This window comes from Cryptomeria japonica, chromosome 4 (genome assembly GCF_030272615.1).
Source record: "Cryptomeria japonica chromosome 4, Sugi_1.0, whole genome shotgun sequence".
Lineage (NCBI taxonomy): Eukaryota > Viridiplantae > Streptophyta > Pinopsida > Cupressales > Cupressaceae > Cryptomeria > Cryptomeria japonica.
Genome location: NC_081408.1, coordinates 177,143,797 through 177,169,633, shown reverse-complemented (window position 1 = coordinate 177,169,633; position 25,837 = coordinate 177,143,797). Strand labels below are relative to the sequence as shown.

Genomic DNA, 25,837 nt, shown 5'->3' with positions numbered 1-25,837 from the left:
TATCTCTCTAATCACTCTATCTCACCATCTAAATCTCTCTTCTATCCCTCTTCCTCTATATCTCTTTATCTCTTCCTCTCTCTATCTTTATCTCTCCTTCTACCTCTCTCTATCTCTCTATCTGCTTGTCTCCTTCTTCCTCTCTCACTCTATCTTCATATCTACCTCTCCCCCTATCTCTAGACATGTCTGTCTTTATCTATCCACCTCTCTCCCTCTCCCTCTTCTTAGACCTCTATATCTATATCTCTTTTCCTCTTTATCTCCATCTCTCCATATTTCTTCTTTCATTTGTCCCTCTATCTCTATCTCGTTATCTCTCTATCTCTACCTACCACCATATCTCTCCCCCTCTTTATATATCACTTTCTATCTATATCTTTATCTATCCCTTCCTCTTTGTCCCTCTTTATTTTTCTCTCTCTCTCTCTCTCTCTCTCTCTCTCTCTCTCTTCTTTATCTCTATCTCTTTACCCCCTCCCTCTCTCCCCCTCTTTCTATTTGTATCTCTACCTCTCTCTCCCTCTCACCCTATTGCAAACATACCATGAGGCTATCAGTAATGGAACTTGATTATCTTCTTGGTTCAGAGGTTTTGTTTTAGTTGTATTTCAATCCTTGTAAGTGGATGCATAGTTGATTTGAAGCTATCACTCCTCCATTAAGACCTTTATTGCACAAACAACATCATTTTCTAAATGGCCTACCAATTGACTCATGTACTACATAAATTTATGCAAATTATAAACCAAAGTTTTCCCTAATTGACCTTCCATGCCTCTTCGACATTACCCATTGCACACCAAGGTGTGATTGCTAGTGTATTATTTTGATTTTTTTTACCCTAGGGTATCTCATGACTCAACCCAGCGCCCAACTTGCCTTACCTTAGGGTTACAAACTGCTATGTTGGGGTCAGGAAGGGCAAACTAAGGTGGTACTAATTCCAAAGAGATGCACACAATCGCTTGCAAACCATGTCCATTAGATTAATCCGAACCTCAAAATTGAACTAAGAACCAATAGAGAACAAACCCACAACTCGAACCAACATTGTTGCTCACATAGACTAACATTTAAGTTAGGATTGTACCACAAGACAAAATGCAAATGCTCGACTCCACATGCCATGAGTAAATCAAGATACAAGATCTTGGAATCCTTCAATTGTTGACGTAGTATACCCTTCGAGGTTTGAAACTTCAGCAAGAATCCCCACCATTTGATCAAAATAGTCGTTATGATTTGATTATTATTTTGTTCCTTCGAATACAATGATACAAAATCCTCCATTTAATTAAAAAAAGGAAGTCCGCTTTTCCAGATGTGCAGAGAAAACTTTGAGCAGATTTTCGAAAGTCAGCGTTTCGAGATGTCCTAAAAACTTTGAACACTTGAAACCCTCATCAAACCTATTTACTCATTCTGCTTTCTGCTTGCTCTTCACAAACTGTTTATCAGAATCTTCTCTGCAAACAACAAAATTTTGGTCTTTAAGCCGTTAATTTTTTTTAACAAGATTAGAAGTGCAATGAAAACTAAAAGGCCAAGGCTCTCCATTACTAACAATAGTGTGACAAACCCGCATCCTGATCACAAACAAGAAGAATTACCGAACACCCATGAACCAAAAATCACCAAGAAATCTAAAAAAACCATCACAGCCACTGCAGCATCTTGCACGATCAATTTCCCTTCTAGAAAGATCAGAAATTTATCAGTACAACATAAGGAAGAAGCTATTATTTTGGATCGCCCTACAACAGAGCTTAAGACTTTGTCTTCAGAGGATGATGTTGTCATGGCCATTAAACACCTGAAAGAATGCGACTTGAAATTGAGTTCTGTTATAGAAATGCATGACACCCCCAAGTTTGAGAAATGCCAGAGTGCTTTTCAGTCGCTTGTCAGAAGCATTGTGTATCAACAGCTTGCAACAAAGGCAGCAGCTTCGATACACAACCGCTTGGTTTCTCTTTGTGAGGTACACTATTTTCATTATTCACAAGTTAGCACTATTTTGTTTTTGTGACAATTCGAATAAAATGCTCGACTTTTTTAAGAAAAATGATTGATGCTATGATACACTACTCTATATTTTTGATTCGATTATTTTCTCAGTCAAGTGTAGAGAGCACCTTTGAAGGGTTTTTATTCTTAAATGTCATTTTAAAAAGAATTGTTAAGTAGTTACCTTTTATTGCCGGAGGGATATCCCTTGCCTCACAGTCATGCCATATGCAAGTTGGATGAGGAATTTTATGCAATTCCAACAACTGATCACGTCTTGTGGATGCTTGAATCCGGGGCTCGCTTTGGAAGCTATTTTTTCTTACCAAGCTCATCGTATTCAACCAAAAGTTAGGGTTAACATAAGGGTAGAGATTGCAGTGAATGTGGCATGGGTTTGGGTTCTTAATATATCTACACTTTACCCAGGACTTGTAACTTCAATGCTGTATTTCACCAAATTCCAGCAAACTATTATGTCTCATGAGGGTTTGACCATGGGGCTAACTTTCAAAGCCCATTTTCCTTCATTACTCTAGCTCATCCTATTTGATCAAAAGTTAGGGCAAATGTTAAGCTAGAGCTTCTAGTGAATATGAGGATGGGCTTGGGTTCTTAAAATGGTTACACTTTACTAAGCTTCCAGGTATCTTAGTGGCAACACAAAATGCATTGCCATAAATTAAACCTTTTATTTCAAAATTTCCTTACAACAAAATCCTCTTCCGTGGAAATGTATACTGAGTCTGTAGTGTGAAATCATCACAGCTTATTAGTTTCCCGGAACATCATTTTTTATTACTAGTTGCCCCAAGCTGTGTGGGCTTCTTAAATATCATTTTTGAGGATCAACTGATTGGAATATTTAATGCTGACGGTTCCTTCAATGAATCATCCAAGGTGTGATTGGAATTAAAATAACTCATCATATAAAAGTTGTCACGGCAATAGTCATTATCATTATTATAATAGCATCATTGGGGCATTTATTTTTGCCAAAGTGAGCTTAGGAGTTGCATTCTGCTGCTGCATGTGTTGGCTGGTGTTATCATACCCTCAAATACTACAACACACAAGCATCCATGGTGGGACTTGAAATCAGGTTATCATCATAATATGGATGGATGGTAGCTTTTTTTTCATTTATATGGCCATCACTAAAATGCGGTGCTTAACTCATTGCCACGTTTTCAGGTACAGTATAGTGCTCTGCTAATGGCTTAGCTTATTTGTTGTGGCTGATATTAAAGTTGTTGTGCTTGATTCATTTCTTAGGTACCCAGAAATAATTTAATCCTTGGTGGTTGGTGGTTTGGTTTATATATCAGGTCGCTAGCAAAATGTGGTGCTTATTCCATTTGTTTTGTATTCAGAAAGAGTCTAATGCTTCGCTGGTGGCTTGGTTAATTTATTGGGTCATTAGTGAAAATGTGGTGCTTAGTACATTTGTTATGTAATCAGAAATTGTCTCGTGCTTGTATGGTGGCACGGTTTTTTATTAAATTATTTGTCATTAGCAAACCTGTTGTGGTAGTTTATTGTGTTGGTCTTCAGAGAAACATTAAACAAGATCAAAACATGTTTAATCAGCACCCAGCAACTAGGCCATGCTGGGTCAAACTGACATGCCTTTGACCTGGTTAAACCCAGGTTTTAGAAAAACACAGGTCACTGAATAATCCGTGTTATTTTTACATTTATATCATGTTTTGTTCAAAAATATTGTCATCTTTTAGGGTTTAGAATTCAATCTGCCATTTTTTCCTCTGTTTTTCTGTTTTAAACATGTGTGCTAAAATTTTATTTACCCTATCAATTTGCTGTGTAAATGTAATGCTACTATGGTTTCCTGGAATGCCATCCTTTTTTAGGGCCTTGTGGGGATGACCTGCCATCACCAATATCCCTGTGATGTCCCCTGCAGCCATCAATTTTAAACCCACGAAAAAATAAAAAAATACTTCTCGACCTTATTTTTTAATGCTTTCATTCCTTTGCTTATCATTTTCCTGTTAAAGATGTCTGCTTGGATGTCGTTGCATTCTACCAAAGCTTGTAACCACAAATGGGTGCAATAATTAGCATAGTTGATTACCTGGTAACTAAAATCTGCAGCAGACCACAAATGGACTGGGTTGGATCGGTGGCTGTAAATCTAGAGCAAGGTTTGGTTATAAATCTGAAACAAAAATTTACTTCAATGTTAGTATTATTATAGGTTCTAGCATGTCTGATTCTAAATCTGAAACATCCTAGAAAGTAAGAAGACATTTTTTTTGATGCTTGAATAATCGCCAAAATGAGATCAGTCAGGCTTAGAAGCAGCATGGATACATTTAACAGATATTCCGGCTCTCTATTTAAGAGACTTGGAAAGGTTGTGAATGACAAATCTATCTGATTTAGATGAATGGTGGGCAAACAACATTACAGAAGAATTTTGGATGTTTTAGCTAATGATGTGACACTTCATAAAAGAGTCCAAAAGATGTATCCACATTTTTCTTGTTTTCAGTACATTAAACAGTGCTTGGAGTTTGCAACAGAACTCTAGGCAGGCATTAGTTTTCTAGCAGTTGAGTTGTAAAGTTATACTTCGCTCTTGCAACATCCAATAGTTATACTCTGCTCTAGGAACTATTGTGGATTATTGGAGCTCGTCTTTTAAACAAACTTTTAAGTTATTTTTAATTTGAAAATATCAATATCGTTAATATTATTTCTATTAGCCCTGCTCTCACTGCCCCCAAAATTTAGGAAAATATAGTGCTTGTTCATGCTCTGCTCTAGAAACTATCATAGGTTATTGGATCTCTTCTTTTAAACTTAATTCTAAGTTATTCCTTATATTAAGCAATGAATATTATTAATATTTTTTTATTAGCTGGCCTCTGGTTGCCCCCAAAATTTAGGAAAAACTAATCTGTTTCACATTCCTAAATTAGTTCCAAAATCCTAGTTTCTCTTGTGCTCCTGTTCAAGTTTTGTTCAATTTAAATCCACTTTTGCTGCCAACCATACCCAACCAATGTTCACGTACAAAGTATGCAATCCTGGTCATTTGGAAGCGTCCAGTTTTAGAAAGCCTCCAAGCTGCAACACAAACTTTGCCAAAGCTTTCTTAGAGATCATTACCACAATCAGTTTTCGAACTAGATGCAATCAAATACTATTAGCTCCTTCTCAGCATCTCAATTCCCCTTAACTGCCTTATCCTTACCTTTGAAATTGACCCAACAATTGGGTGATCATAGGAGGCAGAACAAGTATAGAGGGATTTGTCTTTTCAAGGACCGCATTGTTATGCCAACAAAGTTGCTCCACATTTGAAGCTCCTCTTGCTCTTGGAGGATTTCCAATTTTCATGTTCAACTGGTGTAGCATTGTTTTTATGGTAGATTAGCGTATGCTTGTTTTGTAGAAGTTTAATCTTTGGTATTAGTCATTTTGGTTTAGGAATCTGTGTGCTAGTATAGTTTAGATTAAAATCATTGTGTGCTCTTTCTGATTCTTTTTTTGGATTAAATGTTCATTGTCATCACAAACTTTACAAAAGGAAATCTTTCTTGATTGTGCTTTTGTTGCTATACCAGCATCATTGCAGTACATAAAATTGCAGGACCTAGAGGCTTGGGTTGAATCAATTACCAATTTAAACCCCATACCCTCATCCCTCACATACCTTATTTGATTAGGGTAGTTTGAAAGCAAGTTATGTTGATTGCTTTAAAAAGGAAAATTCAATTCTTCCAACCTAGAACATTCAAATATATCACTCTCCAAAAAATTTAGCTTTCCTGTGATTTTTTTTTTCCTACAGCAGCTTTTAACAAAACCTTTGCAGATTTCTTAGTGGGGCTTCTCTTGGAAGGGTTCTAGGAATTATCTTAGTGGAAATATAGGCCAAATCCTCTGCAACATAGACAATCTGAAATTATAAAACTTGAAATATATTATTTCTAAAAACATCCTCATTTTCTGGATTTGATGTTACTCTTCGTTTCTTAGTTGCTTTTGGATTTGTTGGGACTCATAAAATTTGAGTCAATTCTTGAGCTCCATTTCAAAAAAGGGGTAAAATGAGGCTAGTACCTTTCCCTCGCGTGCCTGTCATGTGGGCCATGAAACTCTCGGCAAATCTGATCAACGGAAGAAAATCCAAGCAAAGGCAATTGGCAGGTGTAGAACCAAAATCTTCCTTGCCGTGAGCTAGATGGGGTCGCATGGTTGCAGACAGAGTAAGGGTTTTGAGACTTCCATGCGGTTTCAGTTGCCAGGCATGAAGAAGCATTTATCCCACATTGGTGGTGGGAAGGAGAGTTTTAATATTTAAAAGCAAAGCCGCATCTATCCTTAGTGTCAAAGCTTACGGGTTTTTGACAAGGAGCCGCTCAGCAATTCGATGGGCCCCCCACGTGTGCGCGCATCTCAAAGCGCCCAAATTTTGCAGCAGAAGGGCAAAATTAACCAGCGAGCAAGTCGGGCAGATCAACGGTGATCGCAGATGATCCGACGATGGTCGCTATACCGTGACATAAAGGTGCGCGATGGTTATTCCTTGCGACATGGCGACAAACCACTAGCGGTGAACTATGGCCGACAGTTAATGCAAGCAGTTAAGGCAGTCGGTTATGAAGAGCTTCATTTCGACGGTGAGTCTAGGCAATGATGAGGTGGCAGGACAGGGACCCCGGAGCCAATCAGGGGGTGCCACGTGGCGGAGCAGAGGGTATAAGACCAAGGTTCGATGGTGGGTCCAACGGTGATGAGATGGTAGTCAGGTGGCATGTCATCAAAGTGACTTATCGAACAAACCTTGGCCGCGATGGATCTCTAAAAGAATTCACCGAAAGCATCAGTTCCATCGACATAAAGTACATCGAAGAGATCAGAACTGGTCCCGTCGATAAAATAAAGGTGTCGATGAAACTACAGTTTCGATGAGGCATGTGAATAGCTTGCCGAGGGAGGAAGTTTGGCCGAAAGAATAATATCGAACAAACCAACAGAACCAAAGGCAACGTGGTGCCTAGGCGGATCTCATGAGCAAACCAGTGGCTGACACGTGGTGAAATGCGGTAGAAGGGAGTAGATCAGCCAAGGTAAAGGCTGAGCAAGTTGAGCAGATTTGACGGCTGGGCGAAGAGATCTAACGGCGGTCGTTTTACCGTGATGGGAAGATGCCCGTCGAATACTCACCGCGACTGGCGAGGTGGCAGTCCAGGTGGGCTCAGTGCAAATCAGGAAATGACACGTGGTGGGTCCGCTTGAAGAGAGAGTGGCCCAGGAGAATTAACGGGTGGGCAAGTCAAGGCAGATCAACAATGATCGCAAATGATCCGATGGTGGTTGCTATGTCGTGACGGAAAGTAGCTCGATGGCTAATCGACGCGACTTGGCGACCAAGTGGTGGGACCCAGCAGGAAAGTAATTCAGGGAGAAATAAAGAACGAGTCGGTTGGAAATGATCGGTCAGTGGTCGCTGATCCGCTATGTAGAGATCCACGATGAATATCCATCGTGGATCAGCGACAAGGAAGAGACAAGTAATTGGTGGGTCCGATCGTGCTAAGGTGGCAGGACAGGTGGAGTCTAGAGAGGCTCATGAGCCAATCCAGAAGAAGACATGTGGTAGAGATCTGCTTGGGAAATTCAAAGTTAAAAATGTAGTTTCAGACTATAGTGAAAATGCAGAAATTTAAATGACTAAGCTCATCCGAGAGATTGATGGCTGAGGGATTATTTTTTGCCCAAATGTAGACATGTTGTATATCGTTGAAAAGCTTTCGGAACGAGGAATCCATTATTGCAGTCAAGTGTAACCCACGACAAGTATTTTTGGGGCAGTTACCTTGGGATCTCAGAATATATTTTTTAGTCAGAAAGAGAAGATTTTCTGCAAGCCAAGTGTGTGGGCAGTTAATGCAGAAGATTTGGCAGTTGCCATTGTCAGAGATGAAATCCGATTTTCTTCTCTTCCTTCTAATTCCGAATTTCTTCTCATTGTAAGGGTTCCCGATTTTTTGTGAGCAAGGCTGCATAATCTTGGTCTCCAATTCTGAGTTTTTTCCAAGTTTGTAGATATAGTGTCTTCTTTCAAGTAATGGAGTATATTTTCTTGGTGTAGGTGGTTTTTGTTGCAGGTTCTTATGTATGTAAGGCATGCATAAATTCACACAAAACTGTCTCTAGATATGTATTTCTTTGTTACAAATTAAATCCTCAAGGAGGCTGGAATTTGTCATCTCAAGGAGATTGTTGTGATTGTTGTGATTGTTTGTGGGTATTCTTCAAGGAAGAATTTAAACTCTGTAATCAATCATAGATAATGGAATATATTTTCAAGATCTGATGATTTTGTGAATGAGCTGAATAATGCATTTATGCAGGAATATTTCAATATGAAGATGGACTTGCAGTAGAGGTTTTCATTTACAGTTTGATGTATGACTCCATGCCCTTGGATAAGGCACTGGTCTTGCAGATTCTGGGGATTCTCAGAGATTTAAAATATCAAATGTCAATTTACTTTTATGTTTGTAGTTTTAGTTGTTCCATCTATCTCATGCTTCAACTTAGTTGAGATGTCAATGTAGATCCAGCCCATCTGCAGTAACCTCCTAGTTGTTAAGCCTTATGAGATCTATCTGCTTTTGTTGATGCTGCCATATGTGTGTAATGGGTCTGAGTCAATGCATCAAAGGTACACCCACCTAGGTTTTGCAGAGCCTGAAGAGTAGGAGGATTCAAATCCTTTTTATGTTGTCCGAGCCCTGAAGCTTTTCATTGATTGAGACTGGCTATTTCATAGATAGATTGCAGGTGAACTTGGGTTTTTCAATTTTGAGAACAACAAAAATGGCGACTCCGCTGGGGAGGGAGAGTGTCTTGTAATTGCATTTTCAGTAAGGTTGAGAGAAGTTGTATTCACCTTGTTGATTGCAGTCAAATCCATGAGTCTGCCCAAAGTCATTTGGGGAAGAGTCTTAGAGGTTCACAAATCTGAAAGTGTCCTGGAAATTTTGTTGCTGAGAAATAAAAAAATATTATGCGACTCTGCTGTGTCGAGTACCCAGAAATCTGAAAGTGTTTCAGAGTGAAGATCAGTGGTTAAATTTTATTCCTCTTCAGGGAGGTGGTGACTCTGTAAGAACGAACCTGAGATTTGGAGGTGCTCTTCAAATTTTCAGTCAGAGGTGAAGTGGATGGCAGCAGCAAATTTACCCTAAGTATTCCTCAAATTTTTTATGAGATAACTTTGTTCCTTATAAGGTGAAGCAAGTCACCAGGAAAAGGAATTTTGGTTTTAAGGTTGCATACTTCATTGAAATAAGTTTTAGTCTGAAGTATGTCAGGTTTTGAAGTTAATGACTGCATGTGTTTTGCAATGAGTTGGTAAAATAGTAAATGATGTATTGTCATGGTAATGGTTCAATAGAAGTTTCAAATTTGATGGATCTAGATGTGGTTCCTAGATCTGAAAATCCTTTGTCAAATTTGAAAGAAATTGATAGGGAGATTGACACTAAGCAAACATGCCCTAATCTCACTTTCAACCACACACTTGTGGAATACGAAAGAGCCTAGAGGTATCACACAATTGGCTACTTCTTCTTGTGGAAGAGAGAGCCACGGGCTACCTATTAGGATTTCTATTCCTTTGTTGTAATTGAAAGATGAAATGATGCAAGTTCAATCCCTAACCCCAAAGTGCAAGTATGGACTAATGACAAGATTGCAGAATTGAACTTAAATAATGAAAAGCTGTAAACACAAGGACAAGACAAGAATGCAAATGCGTACCCGGAGTTAAAATCTGACTGAAAATGTTCGGGACGGGGGCGCGGGCGCCACTGTCCTGATTCTGCCTCTGAAACTGCTCCGGAAACTGCTGTTTTTGCACTCTGGAAAAGTTGTCAAAAATGCTGAAAATGCTGTCTGTCAGGAGGACCAGGGTGCCCAGCGCCCCTGTCCCAGGGACCAGGGCGCCCAGCGCCCCTGTCCTGGCAGGACCAGGGCGCTCCACGCCCCTGTCCTGGTCTTTTGCTCTGAAACTTGGTGTGTTGTTTGGTCTCCGTCTGCTTCTTCCGGATCTGTAACTTGCGGCGTCGTCCGAATTCCGAAACCTGCACTTATATCTAAAAAGGTGTTTGGGCGGCTATATAGGGTTTTGCCTTAGTCAAACCCCCGCTTCGGTGATTACCACCTCCACGAATAGCCAAGTTGTATTGTAAAATGTATTGTGTGTGCAGACCTAGTGTGTGTGCAAGGGCCTAAAATGCAAGAAAGCAAACTAGAGCAACCTAGAAAGTAAACCCTAATTGCTTGTAAATGATAATGTAAATGCTCTAAATCAAGATGCAAAGTGATCTAAAGCATGAATAAAGGATATATTGAAGCTTATGCAAAGACATGAAAACAACATGAAATCATACCCAACCCTCAAGGGAGGAGTACAAGCCAATCTTCAGTCGGTAATCTCCTATTGTTCTTCAATGTCTTCCAAGCCCTAAATGAATGAATGAAATTGATGAATGCTTGATGGATGGATGTTGAATGTTGTTGAAGTCTTCAAAGATCTGCTCTTTTGTTGCATATGAGGTCCTGGAAATCAAAAATCGGATCTTTTCAAATGAAGAAAGAGAGCTCTTATGTATGAAACCCTAGGTCTTAAATTCGTATTTTGGCCGACCTAGAGATTGAATATCCCGCCAATTTCTTGGGGTTAAGCTTTATTTTATGATTGGATCGTGCTCCCAAAATTTCGAGAAAAATGTCCGGGACCATGTGCACCGGGCGCCACGGTCCCGACAACTTTTCACCAAATTTTCAGGGCCGTCGGATATGATGATTTTAGAGAGAATCCCGAAGTTACAGCTGATTTCGAGATGTTTTGACCCCCGAAATCAAGCCCCCAAGTTCAAAATAGGACCTAATTAGGGTTTTTGATTAAATGATGCATTGGAGGAATAAAATGAAAGGGGCACACTTTAATGAAAGGGCCCAACTTTATGATGTAGGAAATGATAAAATAGGACCTTAGACCTAATTAATTTAATTAATTAAGTGCTAAAGGGGAAATGCAATGCAAATACAAAATGCGCCAAGGCGGGTGCTAAACTAGGTGTGAAATTGTACCACTCTAGCAAGTGCGTACAATTTACGACGCTACATTTAGCCCCCACTTTAGCGGTCATATGAACACTACGTGCATATGCAAGCTAAAGTACAGAAAAGTAAACATTATTTGAAAAAGGATATATCTATAAGTCTGTCGAACGAAGCCCCCAGCGGTATCTGCAGTACACAGTTAGGGACCGCACCCTACAAAACACACGTGTTAGATCACAAAATCACCTAATGCTTACTAAGGAAGGTGATGAAAATTCGAGGGTAGCTATATGCCCCCCCCTGTTTCGGCTTGCTAATTTTAGTGAGTTGAAACAGGGTATCATGTTTACCACTTCGAATTGTTAAAGAAAATTGATGACAAATGCTCACAAGAAGATTTGATATGAGATCAAAAACTAATGGAGAATCATTTGGTAAGAAAGAGGACTAAATCTCAATTCCAACACAACAAAGAGTGTGAGGATTTGAGAGTTCTCTAACACAAGATGAAAAATGGAAACAAAATGCAAAGAGAAGAAAAGAAAGGAAAAAAGCATGAATACACACATTGGTGATCCATGAGAAGAATAGTGAAAGAGAAAACATGGACTTCTCGCCCCTAGATCTTGTCTAGGTGATCCATGTAAGGGAGGAGAGTGAGAAAGTCTAGCCTTATGCCGCTAGTTCCACTCAACCTCGTGCATGTGTGTGTAAGTGAGGTTAGAAGCATCTCATAGGAGTCTATGCCCGAGTATGCTACAACCTGTATATGTATAAAAGCGTGACATCTCGCTCTAAGAGTCTGTGCTTTGGTTCCGAGAATAATCACCTTGCATAAAAGAAAAATGGAGACATCTCGCTCTAAGAGTCTGTGCTCTGGTTTCGAGAATGACCCATTGCTCAAAAAGTGTAATGTTTATGTCATAAGCAAAGTAGAACAAGGATACCTACCTTCATCTCAAAAGAAGATACCCCAAAAATGCAACAATGTCATAGATCCAAGCAAGAGGGTTTTGCACTCTTTAAGCAAGGATAAGATAGTTGAAAAGGGATATCTTGTAGTATGTGTAAAGGAGATCCTTAGAGGAGAAGAGATCTTTGTACAAAAGACACCTATCCCCAAGAGGAATTGTCTTAGACAAATATAACATCTTCTAGAATAAGACAAAGAAGAGAATAAGAATGCAATACTTCCTTCTTTTGCGAGGTGAAAGTGATTCTTAATGAAAGATGACGCTCTTTTTAACCCAATTGGGAGAGTGAATTCATTATGGATGTATTTCATCAAGTGCAAAAGAGGTTATAGTCAAGGACTTACACCTCTTGTAAGAGAGAATCCTTGAACAAACAACAACCAATGCATACAAGGAATAACATCAAGTAATAAAGTTCACACCATCCACGAAATAGGAAAAAAGTGGATCCTTAGATAAAAATAAGAAAAGATCATTGCCTCAATGAGAAGGACTTACACAATCTTCTAGGGAGAGATTTGGACATAAGCAAAAGAAGAGATGTATGAAATCACTCTTGTCCCCATAGGAACAAGAGATAACATAGAAAATTAGGCTATTATGTTGCTTCAAAAAATATATGATTGCACTTGAAATTGTACCATCATGAATGACAATGAGCCCCCAGTAAATGAGCTACCAATGTCACATAATGATGAGCAACATAATAGCCATTAATGTTATTTAAAGACATGATGGATTGAATGAGGTATTTGAATATGACATGCTAAATGCTCAACTATAAGTGAGATCAAAAACATGTATAAAATGATAAAAATTGAAGAAGGACAATTACGAGAAATCTTAGAAGAAAGATGAGTGTAATTTATTAGAGCCTTATCCCTGGAGGAAAGGACTTTGTGATGAATAGGAGATAAAGATTCATAAGTGGATCTAGAAATTTGAGGGGATTCATAAAGAGATTTGTTCATCGCCAAGATTTCCTTATGAGGGGAATGAGAGTTGATAGAAGTAGAAGATGATTTAGTTGAAGTGAGATCATCATCACTACTAAATATAGCATTCACATTAAGAGATGGTCTTTTAGATGCTTTGGTATGTTTGCAGGGATTATAGCCAAGTCCAAAGGCATAATTGTGAAAATTAGTCTCTAGAGGAACTTTTATCCCTTGTTCATGAGCGCCACAACCATTTCCATGATACCCATGCTTAGCAAAAATGCGAAAACCACGACCATAACGATCAGCCATTTCAGGAAGAGAAGGTGGTTTTTCATAAGACAAAGAATCAAATTCTTCAGAATTAAAGGTGTGAGGAGAAGAAGTTTGAGAAGCGGCCACAAAATTATTGCTCATAGGTTCAAGTAAGACTGATTGATCTCTAGTTTCTTCCTTATTTTTACCTTTAAGATCTCTAGGAGGAACCCTATATTCACCTACAAAGGTGGGATTAAAATCAAGGGATCCCCAATCGTCTTCTGCGAGAACCTTCTCAGGATCAAAAACCTTTTCATGTGTAAACTCAAGTCGAGAAGTATCTTCTTCAGGAGCTTTAGACTCATCCAAAGAATTTTGATTATTAGAGGGTGATGATTCATCCATAGGTATCTTGTTTAACGAGTCATCAATAGAAGAGGAAGGCTTAGAAGAACTCCCTTTGGAAGTAGATGTTTGCAAACAAGCTTGAAGATTAGTATCACCTATCAAGGTATATGTCTTATTGTTATAAATGAATTTAACTTGTCTATGCAATGTAGAGGGGACAGCTTGCATACTGTGAATCCAAGGTCTCCCTAATAACAAGTCGTATGTTAGATTTCCCGACATAACATGGATAGGAGTAGGCAAAGTAATAGGTCCCACTGTGATGGGTAAGGTGATAATACCTAATGAAGACTTAGCCACATTATCAAAGCCTCGAATGGGACGAGAGTCAGGCTCAATAAGGGATGTATCCACATTCATCTTATGCAATAGATTAATGCTACATACATTAAGGCCAGAGCCATTATCTACTAGTGTTCGTCTTATAGCAGTGTCATTTACGATAACCACAATCATCAAGGGATCATATTGATGTTGAATTTCACTAGTAGGCAACTCATCTTGGGCAAACACAATTTGAGCTTTAGGATTCATCACAGAGTTAACCAAAGACACTATATTACTAGATGTATTAGGTGGAGGAGCATTCAAATCTTTCAAGGCATCTTGTAACATTCCATGATGAGCGGAAGAAGTTTGAATCAAATCCCAAAGGGATATCTTAGCAGGAGTAGCTTTAAGTTGTTCTATGAGATCATATTCCTTACAAAGAACTTGTGAAATACGCGGAGCTTGCGGAAGAATTGGTTGAGAAGGAGGTAGTGAAGTTGGGATAACTGGAGGAGGATTAGGTTGCCTATTGTTTCTTGTGTTATAGGTATGAGCAACCGCATGATAACTTTCTCTAGTCAGTTGCTTAGCATACTCATAAGGGCTCTTAGAAGAATAACCTCCTTGCACAGTAATAATAGGTTTCTTAGGAGTGCAAAAAGAATCATTAGCATAACCACCTTGAACCACTAAGATAGGCTTATTTAAAGGTTGAGAATTTTGAGAAGGACAAGCACCTTGGACAGTGAAGAGAGGTTTATTAGGTGTCTCATTCACATGTATCAAATTGATTGAGGATGGTTTAGGAGAATGAACAAAAGCGTTGGAAGAATTGTTGATAGTCTTCTCTTGCACTAAAATCTTATCATGGATTAAATCAATTTTAGGAGAGAGACAAGGAATAGGCATTGATGTTCTAGTAGGGAGAGTAATACTAGGAAAGGTCATATCATCCTCTATCATCAAAGGATCTACATGGGGAATAAACTCTCTAGGAGAAGGATCAACATTACTCTCTAAAGTCTCACTTTTGAGAGGGAGATCTTTGAAAGAGATGTTAACCATCTTGCTTTGAACTAGGGTTTCCTTATGAGTAGAACCAAGTTGAGGAGAGGGAGATGCTTTATTTTTAGAGGGAGAATAATTGAAATTCAAGGAAGGGGAGAAACTATCAAGGGAGTTTCCAATCTTTATTTCATCCCCTTTGGCTAGGGGTAGAGAATAATCTATACCTTCTTCTAATGGTTCATCCCAAATAGTGAGGTTGTTGAAAGGAATGTTTGAAGTATTGTCAATTTCGGGAGAGGAGATAACATTGTTTATTAATTCCGCATCCTTAGGAGGGAGAGAATCAATAGATGTGTTAAACTCATCCTCTTTCCTCAAAATATGTTCAATATGATCTTTAGGGGAGAGAGAATCAAGGAATTTGCTTATTATTTCATCTTCTTTCTCTAAGGGATGCTTATGGGTAAGACAAACTTTAGGAGAAGGGTAAGCATTTATCATTAATTCATCATCTCTAGTGGGAATTTTGTTAGAAAAGGAAATGCCATCAATAGGAAATGTAGGGATCATGTCATCTTCTTGCACAAAAGGATCCTCATGAAGGGAGTGTTTTTTAGGAGGAACATGAACATATGTCTCCAAAGATTCATGCTTAGGAAGGAGATCTTTGAAAGAAGTGTTCATAACCTCTTGTTGCACTAACATGCCCCCATTGGAAGGACCAACTTTAGGAGAAAATAAGTCAATGTCCATCAATACCTTTTCACTTAGAGAGGCATCATGTAGGGAAGGTGAAGTAACATTAAGAAAGGTGTTTATGATATCACTCTCTTCCTCTAGGATAGCTAAATAGGAAGGGCACATTTTAGGAGAGTTGTCAAGATCACTCTTAAAGTCTTCATCCTTAGAGCATGGGAGAGTCTCAAAGGGATTGGTAGCAACTCTTTTAGACACTAAAATGTTGTTATGGATGAGGGGAGGTTCTTTAGGAGAAGGAAAAATTGAAACAAGGGAAGCCAACCCATTATCACATCTATGAAATGAATGCATCATGACAACAATTTTCCTCTTTCAAATGATAACACATGCAAAATAGAAGGAAATGTTTAATTTTAACCAATGAAAGCACTTAGAATGTAGATTTAGAAAATGAAATTTACGATTCAAATGAGTTCCTAAATCAGATTTGAAATTATTGATCAATTAAGCTATCCACAAGTTCAACTTTGAATTGAAAAATTAGGGTTTTAGCAAAAATTTCCTCTAAATTTTTGAATCTTGCAAGAAATTGAAACTTGTAAATACAAATTTGAATTTGAAATAGCATAAACACTCAAATTTGAAAACATAAATTAGAGAAGATTGGACTTCACGTCGGGTTCACCAAAAATGTGTGGGAGAAAAAGTGACACTAAGCAAACATGCCCTAATCTCACTTTCAACCACACACTTGTGGAATACGAAAGAGCCTAGAGGTATCACACAATTGGCTACTTCTTCTTGTGGAAGAGAGAGCCACGGGCTACCTATTAGGATTTCTATTCCTTTGTTGTAATTGAAAGATGAAATGATGCAAGTTCAATCCCTAACCCCAAAGTGCAAGTATGGACTAATGACAAGATTGCAGAATTGAACTTAAATAATGAAAAGCTGTAAACACAAGGACAAGACAAGAATGCAAATGCGTACCCGGAGTTAAAATCTGACTGAAAATGTTCGGGACGGGGGCGCGGGCGCCACTGTCCTGATTCTGCCCCTGAAACTGCTCCGGAAACTGCTGTTTTTGCACTCTGGAAAAGCTGTCAAAAATGCTGAAAATGCTGTCTGTCAGGAGGACCAGGGCGCCCAGCGCCCCTGTCCTGGCAGGACCAGGGCGCTCCACGCCCCTGTCCTGGTCTTTTGCTCTGAAACTTGGTGTGTTGTTTGGTCTCCGTCTGCTTCTTCCGGATCTGTAACTTGCGGCGTCGTCCGAATTCCGAAACCTGCACTTATATCTAAAAAGGTGTTTGGGCGGCTATATAGGGTTTTGCCTTAGTCAAACCCCCGCTTCGGTGATTTCCACCTCCACGAATAGCCAAGTTGTATTGTAAAATGTATTGTGTGTGCAGACCTAGTGTGTGTGCAAGGTCCTAAAATGCAAGAAAGCAAACTAGAGCAACCTAGAAAGTAAACCCTAATTGCTTGTAAATGATAATGTAAATGCTCTAAATCAAGATGCAAAGTGATCTAAAGCATGAATAAAGGATATATTGAAGCTTATGCAAAGACATGAAAACAACATGAAATCATACCCAACCCTCAAGGGAGGAGTACAAGCCAATCTTCAGTCGGTAATCTCCTATTGTTCTTCAATGTCTTCCAAGCCCTAAATGAATGAATGAAATTGATGAATGCTTGATGGATGGATGTTGAATGTTGTTGAAGTCTTCAAAGATCTGCTCTTTTGCTGCATATGAGGTCCTGGAAATAAAAAATCGGATCTTTTCAAATGAAGAAAGAGAGCTCTTATGTATGAAACCCTAGGTCTTAAATTCGTATTTTGGCCGACCTAGAGATTGAATACCCCGCCAATTTCTTGGGGTTAAGCTTTATTTTATGATTGGATCGTGCTCCCAAAATTTCGGGAAAAATGTCCGGGACCATGTGCACCGGGCGCCACGGTCCCGACAACTTTTCACCAAATTTTTAGGGCCGACGGATATGATGATTTTAGAGAGAATCCCAAAGTTACAGCTGATTTCGAGATGTTTTGACCCTCGAAATCAAGCCCCCAAGTTCAAAATAGGATCTAATTAGGGTTTTTGATTAAATGATGCATTGGAGGAATAAAATGAAAGGGGCACACTTTAATGAAAGGGCCCAACTTTATGATGTAGGAAATGATAAAATAGGACCTTAGACCTAATTAATTTAATTAATTAAGTGCTAAAGGGGAAATGCAATGCAAATACAAAATGCGCCAAGGCGGGTGCTAAACTAGGTGTGAAATTGTACCACTCTAGCAAGTGCGTACAATTTACGACGCTACAATATCTTCAAAGAATCCAAGATAAATTCATCTTGTTTTTAAGAAAGAAAGTAGGGAAGAGAAAGGAAGAGTCATCATATGTCTTTTATGAAAGATTTAGTGTTGCATTAAATGAGCTCCCAGTTGATGTTAGACCCCATGAGTCTATTTGGATTGAGTTATTCTTAGAGCTTGATGAGCCTGACTCAGTCAATTAGTCTTCAACCTTGAGGGAAGAAAGTGTTGCACACATTAAAGAGTGGATAGATGAGATTGAAATGAATAAATTTGAAAATGCACATAATATTGAATACGGTGATGGAGATGAATCCGTGAGTGGAGATATCTTTTATGATGTTGAAGATGATTCTTATTCTCAGCATGACAGTGCAGATGTGTATTCAGAGCAAGAAGAAAATTGTGAGAACATAAGTTGTTCAAATAATCATGAGCCTGTTGAGGTTTCAGATTTGAATAATATAGATGACCTTGTTGTCAAGTTCAATCCACAAAGTATTTGTAACCAAGGTTATGAAACTATGTTGCAGCATATTGCAACACTTTATGAGCAGCATGATAAAGGTAATGATGCAGATGCAAGTTGTTATAATGATAAAATAAATGTGCACAAAGACATGAGCACAAAAGATTTAATGCCTGCATTAGATTGGGACAATGTTTATAGCATAGAAGGTAAAGCCAAGGAAAATGAAAATAAAGGAGAACGTTCACTAAGTAGTGAACAAATCTCAGAACTCTTAGCTGCCGATCTTCAGAGGTATACGTCCAGAATTGTCCCCAGTCTCTCATACCCAACCAGTAGATGTTTTGATACTGATGATATTTTTGAGGGTGAGGTATGACACATATGATATTGATTCTTTCCCTACAGTTGATTTGAATAGTAGACAAGGTGAAAATGCATATAAGGTTGATATATGTGATAATGTGGATTCATATGCTGATATGAATTCAGAATTTGATATGCATTGTGTGGATTTTGCTGTTAAAAAGAATGATAGATCTGAAGTGGTCTTCTCAGATTTGCAAGGGGCAAATGAACCATTACTTGATGATGTATTTCCATGTTTGCAAAGTGCTGATAGAAATTGTGATCAGCAAGATATTGAAATGTAGTCATCTTATGAGGAAGTTTTCCTCTCTAGTTTGCAAGACAGTATTAAGGATGAGTTTTTCCCTTTTGTGCAAACTAGTGATCGGCATGTGCTTGATGTTTCCAGCTTTTAGAGGGAGTTACGTTACTTTTCTTTTCAGCTGGAAAATAATTGTAAAGAATATGACAGTTATGTGTCATTTGATGATTAGCATTTCGAAGTGGGGTTTAGTTTTCAAAGATTGAATGATTATGAACATGCTGATTATCTTTTATGTGATGAGCTGATGAGAAGAGACAGTGTTTGTGATCAGGCAGATGACAGGGAAATTTCAGGCTTACCTTCAGTTCATGGAAGTGAAAATCATGTGTTTGACAGAGGTAAGCATTGATTTCAATTTTGATGGCTTGGGGCCATTTTGTAAATAATTTCTATATTGTACAATTGCTTTGCTTCAGTTGTGTGGTTTTCAATAAGGAACCCTTGTTTTTGAGAAGAAGAGAAGTGTCCTTTTTTTGGGTGGTCTGCTCTACCATAGTTTCTGAATTCTTGTGTTGATCTTGCAATCAACCATCCCCAATCAGAGTCATTGTTGGGACTCATAAAATTTGAGTCAATTCTTGAGCTCCATTTCAAAAAAGGGGTAAAATGAAGCCAATACCTTTCCCTTGCGTGCCTGTCATGTGGGCCATGAAACTCTCAACAAATCCGATCAACGGAAGAAAATCCAAGCAAAGGCAATTGGCAGGTGTAGAACCAAAATCTTCCCTGCCGTGAGCTAGATGGGGTCGCGTGGTTGCAGACAGGGTAAGGGTTTTGAAACTTCCATGCAGTTTCATCACCAGGCATGAAGAAGCATTTATCCCACATTGGTGGTGGGAAGGAGAGTTTTAATATTTAAAAGTAAAGCCGCATCTATCCTTAGTGTCAAAGCTTACAGGCTTTTGACAAGGAGCCGCTCAGCGATCCAGTGGCCCCCCCGCGTGCGCGCACATCTCAAAGCGCCCAAATTTTGTAGCAGAAGGGCAAAATTAACCAGCGAGCAAGTCGGGCAGATCAATGGTGATCGCAGATGATCCGACGATGGTCGCTATACTGCGATATAAAGGTGCACGACGGTTATTCCGTGCAACATGGCGACAAACCACTAGCGGCGAACTATGGCCGACAGTTAATGCAAGCAGTTAAGGCAGTCGGTTATGAAGAGCTTCATTCCGATAGTGAGTCCAGGCAGTGCTGAGGTGGTAGGACAGGGACCCCAGAGCCAATCGGGGGGTGCCACGTGACGGAGCAGAGGGTATAAGACCAAGGTCCGGTGGTGGGTCCAACGGTGATGAGATGGTAGTCAGGTGGCATGTCAGCAAAGTGACTTATCAAACAAACCTTGGCCGTGATGGATCTCTAAAAGGATTCACCGAAAGCATCAGTTCCATCGACATAAAGTACATTGAAGAGATCAGAATTGGTCTCGCCGATAAAATAAAGGTGTTGATGAAACTGCAGTTTCGATGAGGCATGTGAACAACTCGCCGAGGGAGGAAGTTTGGCCGAAAGAATAATATCGAACAAACCAACAGAACCAAAGGCAACGTGGTGCCCAGGTGGATCTCATGAGCGAACCAGTGGCTGACGTGGTGACACGCGGTAGAAGGGAGTAGATCAGCCAAGGTAAAGGCCAAGCAAGTTGAGCAGATTTGATGGTCGGGCGAAGAGATCTAACGGTGGTTGGTTTACTGCAATGGAAAGATGCCCGTCGAATACTCATCGCGACTGGCGAGGTGGCAGTTGAGGGGGCCGTCTAGGTGGGCTCAGTGCAAATCAGGAAGTGACACGTGGCGAGCCCGCTAGAAGAGAGAGTGGCCCAGGCGAATTAACGGGTGGGCAAGTTAAGGCAGATCAATGGTGATCGCAGATGATCCAACGGTGGTCGCTATGTCGCGACGAAAAGTAGCTCAATGGCTAATCGGCGTGACTTGGCGACCAAGTGGTGGGACCCGGCAGGAAAGTAACTCAGGGAGAAATAAAGAACAAGCCGGTTGGAAATGATCAGACGGTGGTCGCTGATCCGCTATGTAGAGATGCATGATGAATATCCATTGCGGATCAGCGACAAGGAAGAGACAAGAAAGTGGTGGGTCCGACCGTGCTAAGGTGGCAGGACAGGTGGAGTCCAGAGGGACTCATGAGCCAATCTAGAAGAAGACATGTGGCAGAGATCTGCTCGGGAAATTCAAAGTTAAAAATGTAGTTTTAGACTATAGTGAAAATGCAGAAATTTAAATGACTAAGCTCATCCGAGAGATTGATGGCTGAGGGATTATTTTTTGCCCAAATGTAGACGTGTTGTATATCGTTGAAAAGCTCTCAGAACAAGGAATCCATTTTTGCAATCAAGTGTAACCCACGACAAGTATTTTTGGGGCAGTTACCTCGGGATCTCAGAATATATTTTTCTGTCAGAAAGAGAAGATTTTCTGCAGGCCAAGTGTGTGGGAGGTTAATGCAGAAGATTTGGCAGTTGCCATTGTCAGAGATGAAATCCGATTTTCTTCTCTTCCTTCTTATTCTGAATTTCTTCTCATTGTAAGGGTTCCCGATTTTTTGTGAGCAAGGCTCCATAATCTTGGTCTCCAATTTTGAGTTTTTTCCAAGTTTGTAGATATAGTGTCTTCTTTCAAGTAATGGAGTATATTTTCTTGTTGTAGGTGTTTTTTGTTGCAGTTTCTTATGTATGTAAGACATGCATAAATTCACACAAAACTGTCTCTAGATATGTATTTCTTTGTTACAAATTAAATCCTCAAGGAGGCTGGAATTTGTCATCTCAAGGAGATTGTTGTGATTGTTTGTGGGTATTCTTCAAGGAAGAATTTAAACTCTGTAATCAATCATAGATAATGAAATATATTTTCAAGATCTGATGATTTGGTGATTGAGTTGAGTAATGCATTTATGCAAGGCATTAATGGAGGAACATGTCAATATGAAGATGGACTTGCAGTAGAGGTTTTCATTTATAGTTTGATGTATGACTCCATGCCCTTGGATAAGGCACTGGTCTTGTAGATTCTGGGGATTCTCAGAGATTTAAAATATCAAATATCAATTTACTTTTATGTTTGTAGTTTTAGTTGTTCCATCTATCTCATGCTTCAACTTAGTTGAGATGTCAATGTAGATCTAGCCCGTTTGCAGTAACCTCCTAGTTGTTAAGCCTTATGAGATCTATCTGCTTTTGTTGATGCTGCCATATGGGTGTAATGGGTTTTGAGTCAATGCATCAAAGGTACGCCCACCTAGGTTTTGCAGAGCCTGAAGAGTAGGAGGATTCAAATCCTTGTTATGTTGTCCAAGCCCTGAAGCTTTTCATTGATTGAGATTGGCTATTTCATAGATAGATTGCAGGTGAACTTGGGTTTCTCATTTTTGAGAACAATAAGATTGATTGTGTAACTTTTTTAGCATCAACGTTTCAGATCTCTCTCTCTCTCTCTCTCTCTCTGTATATATATATATATATATATATATATATATATATATATATATATATATATATATATATATATATATACCCCTTTTGTTCTCTAGCATCATCTCCATCTACATATCTCTACCTTCCTCTCTAACTATTGGTAAGAACCTATGTTCCACAGGGATGCATCCCCTACCCCTTTTCCCTCATACCCATACCAGGGACGAAGTGGGGACGTGGGTACGGGAATTTGCCGTTTCCTAAGCATCCCTTTTTTGGCAAAAACACGGGATGTTTTGGGGACGGCTGTTGGGCGGTAGGGGAGGACAGGGGATAGCCAACTGTCCCAGGGACAGCTGGCCGTCCCCTATGGCCCAGAATTTTTACAAGTCCAAAATAAATAAATAAACACATTTTTCATTTACAATAGAGGTTCGGCTGGCCCCACCAAGATCCCAAATAAACATTAAAATATAACAAACCCTAATCTAATGCATTTAACAAACAAAAGGAAGAAAAAGACACTCATTTTGACATTTGCAAAATAGGAAAAGAGCAGCAAGAAGACAAGAAGCAGCTAGTTAAGGAGTGAACAGCAGGTGAAAGAGGAATTGGTCCAGTTCCTTTGCTGCAGAGAGGAATTGATCCACATATAGCTTCATCCAATCAGTCAAGAGGAAACACCTTACCTCTAGACAATCAGAGTAGTTAGTGACTGTTCACAGTGCATTGCGGCTCACCAGACTCCTGAGTATCATCAGACTCCAGCCTTACGTTGGGATGTCAATCTTGAATATGCTATGCAAGTTGAGGAGGACGAAACACCTCCAGGATTGCTTGGGGTTCCATTGGTTGAGGAGGCAGCCCCTCATATTGATAGTGACTCAGACAAAGACTTTAGCTCTGATCTTGATTTAGACTCTTAGTCTTAGACCTACCATATACTGATTATGGACAGCCATATATTTTCTTAGTTTATCCCGAGTCTTGACATTATGATAGACTGCTGATTATGGACTTCTATGTTTTAACTTTTCTATTTACAGTTTATGTCATCTCATAGTTATGGATGTTTATGACACATGTTTGTTGGCAATGCCATAAAAACATTTGAATTTTGGTAAAATTTTTGTCAATTCTCTTGTGAAATCTCAATTCAAGTCTAATGCAATGTATTAATGCCTATGATGAATGCTTTGCCATTGTTATGATATGCATATTAGAAATTTCTCTATATTTGTAAAAACCCCCCTATTTTTTTAACAGCCGTCCCCTGCCGTCCCCCCGAAAATGATCCAAAAGTACCCCTGTACCGGAAACACGTCCCGGCGTCCCCTGCCATCTCCGTCCTATTTTTTTAATATTCAGCTACACTACAAGGTATTGCCCAAACCCCCACTGTTCCCCTTATTCTCCTGATACAGGTCTTGGTATGCCCTCAGTTCTCTGTTTTCCCTGTTTTTTGTATATGGCAGCCCACATCAGAAGTCACAAAGAAAAAACATAAAAAGGCACTTGACTAACTACAAATAGATATTATCATTAAGGTTAATTTCATTTACTTTTTAATAGTTTTATATAAATGGATGCACCTAAGCCTTACTGAACCCCAGAAAGCCTATCCTGGTAATTTAGATATTTGGATGTATGTTCAAAATATATTTCAATTTGTTATAGATTTCTTAGAACATCCAGTTTCAATTTCAAAAGATCTGGTGGATAAAGTTCATTGTGGGGCAACTGTAGTTGTTTAAGTAGTCTATGAAAATTTGAAAACAGAAATTAAAATGAATTTGAATTGTTATGTACCTACAAAAAAATTGTTCACTTCATTTCCTGGGTTCTTTGCAGAAAAGAAAAGAAGAGCAATCCCTTGAGTGTTTTTCCATGGAAATAAACTTAGGTTTTACAGTTATTTGGAAAGGCCAAAGATTGTTTTCTGTTCCTTTTGCAGGGGGAGAACAGTGTTATTCCTGAAACTATATCCAAACTTTCAGCAGCAGAAATGCGGAAAATTGGCATATCAGAACGCAAAGCGAGTTACATTCATGACTTGGCATCCAATTTTATGTCTGGAGTCCTTTCAGATTCTCTAATTTTCGAAATGGATGATGCCTCTTTGATATCTTCCCTCACTGCTGTCAAGGGAATTGGGGTCTGGTCTGTGCACATGTTCATGATCTTTGCTTTGCACAGGCCTGATGTATTGCCAGTTGGGGATTTGGGTGTTCGTAAAGGTTTTCAGAAGCTTTATGGACTCAAAGATCTGCCCACTCCTGCTCAGATGGAAGATTTGTCAAATAGCTGGAGACCTTATAGGTCTATAGGATCATGGTACATGTGGAGAATTATTGGAACAAAAAGCCCAATTGTTTCTTCATAATGAAGCTGCATTCTTTTGAGCAGTGTGATTTGGAACTGTGTGATATAGATGATTACTGTAATTTTTTGAACTTTCTTTTTTGCTAACGAGATTCTGTACGCAAGTTGATTCTATACTTTGCTATTTACCATGGACTCACACAATTTGTTATTGACTGATTTGCTCTTTCCAGCAAAGAGCTGTTAACTTCAATTTTGAATTTCTTGACATTATTTTGTGGCTCAGTTGACAAATTGATAATTTACTTTTCAATCAGGAATGTGAAAAATTGAAATGGCATCCTGGATGGTTTGATCTACGCAAGCTTCAAATTTGTTTTGTAATTTGAATAGGTTACCTATAAATGGATTTAGAACATTCAATTCTCCTCAATCAAGAGGATGAGTGGCCTACTGCATGTCTTATGCTAGTAGGTTACCGCACTTTCTGTCTCATGTGCAAATGAGAAGCACTCTAGTATCTCATCTTCGCTCAACCCATTCCGGGGAACTTTTTTTCTTCCTTTAGGAGAGACGTTTGATATCAAACATCATTTTCATTTGTTTTTTTCTGTGACTTCCTTAAGTGTGTAAAGGGAATTTAGAATATACTATTGCGATGTTTTACATTTGTGCATCTGTGATTCACTTCATTGTAATTCAGAAAAGAATGTTCTTGCAGTCGGAAAAGAAAATTTGAGATGAAACTTACAGATTGCAGATATGTTCTTGGATATATTACTCTTTCTATTCTCAGTTTTATAGTTGTATGAATTCTATTGGCCTTGAGTATTTCCATTCCCTTTGCACCTGTTTGAAATATTAAGCATGGTTCTTCTGTATCCTAGACATACATTTTTAAAGTGAGTGCTTTCATCCACGACAATACTAAAGCCCTTTATTGA

General features: G+C 39.1%; 1 protein-coding gene across 1 annotated transcript; it reads left to right on the top strand.

Annotated features, from left to right (window-relative positions):
- Window positions 1-1,120: 1,120 nt before the first annotated feature.
- On the top strand, window positions 1,121-25,166 carry LOC131032059 (alkylbase DNA glycosidase-like protein mag2). Its single transcript, XM_057962977.2, has 2 exons — window positions 1,121-1,984; window positions 24,526-25,166. Exons 1-2 carry the CDS (start codon window positions 1,532-1,534, stop codon window positions 24,952-24,954), a joined length of 882 nt encoding a protein of 293 aa, XP_057818960.2. The 5' UTR covers window positions 1,121-1,531; the 3' UTR covers window positions 24,955-25,166.
- The last annotated feature ends 671 nt before the right edge of the window (window positions 25,167-25,837 follow it).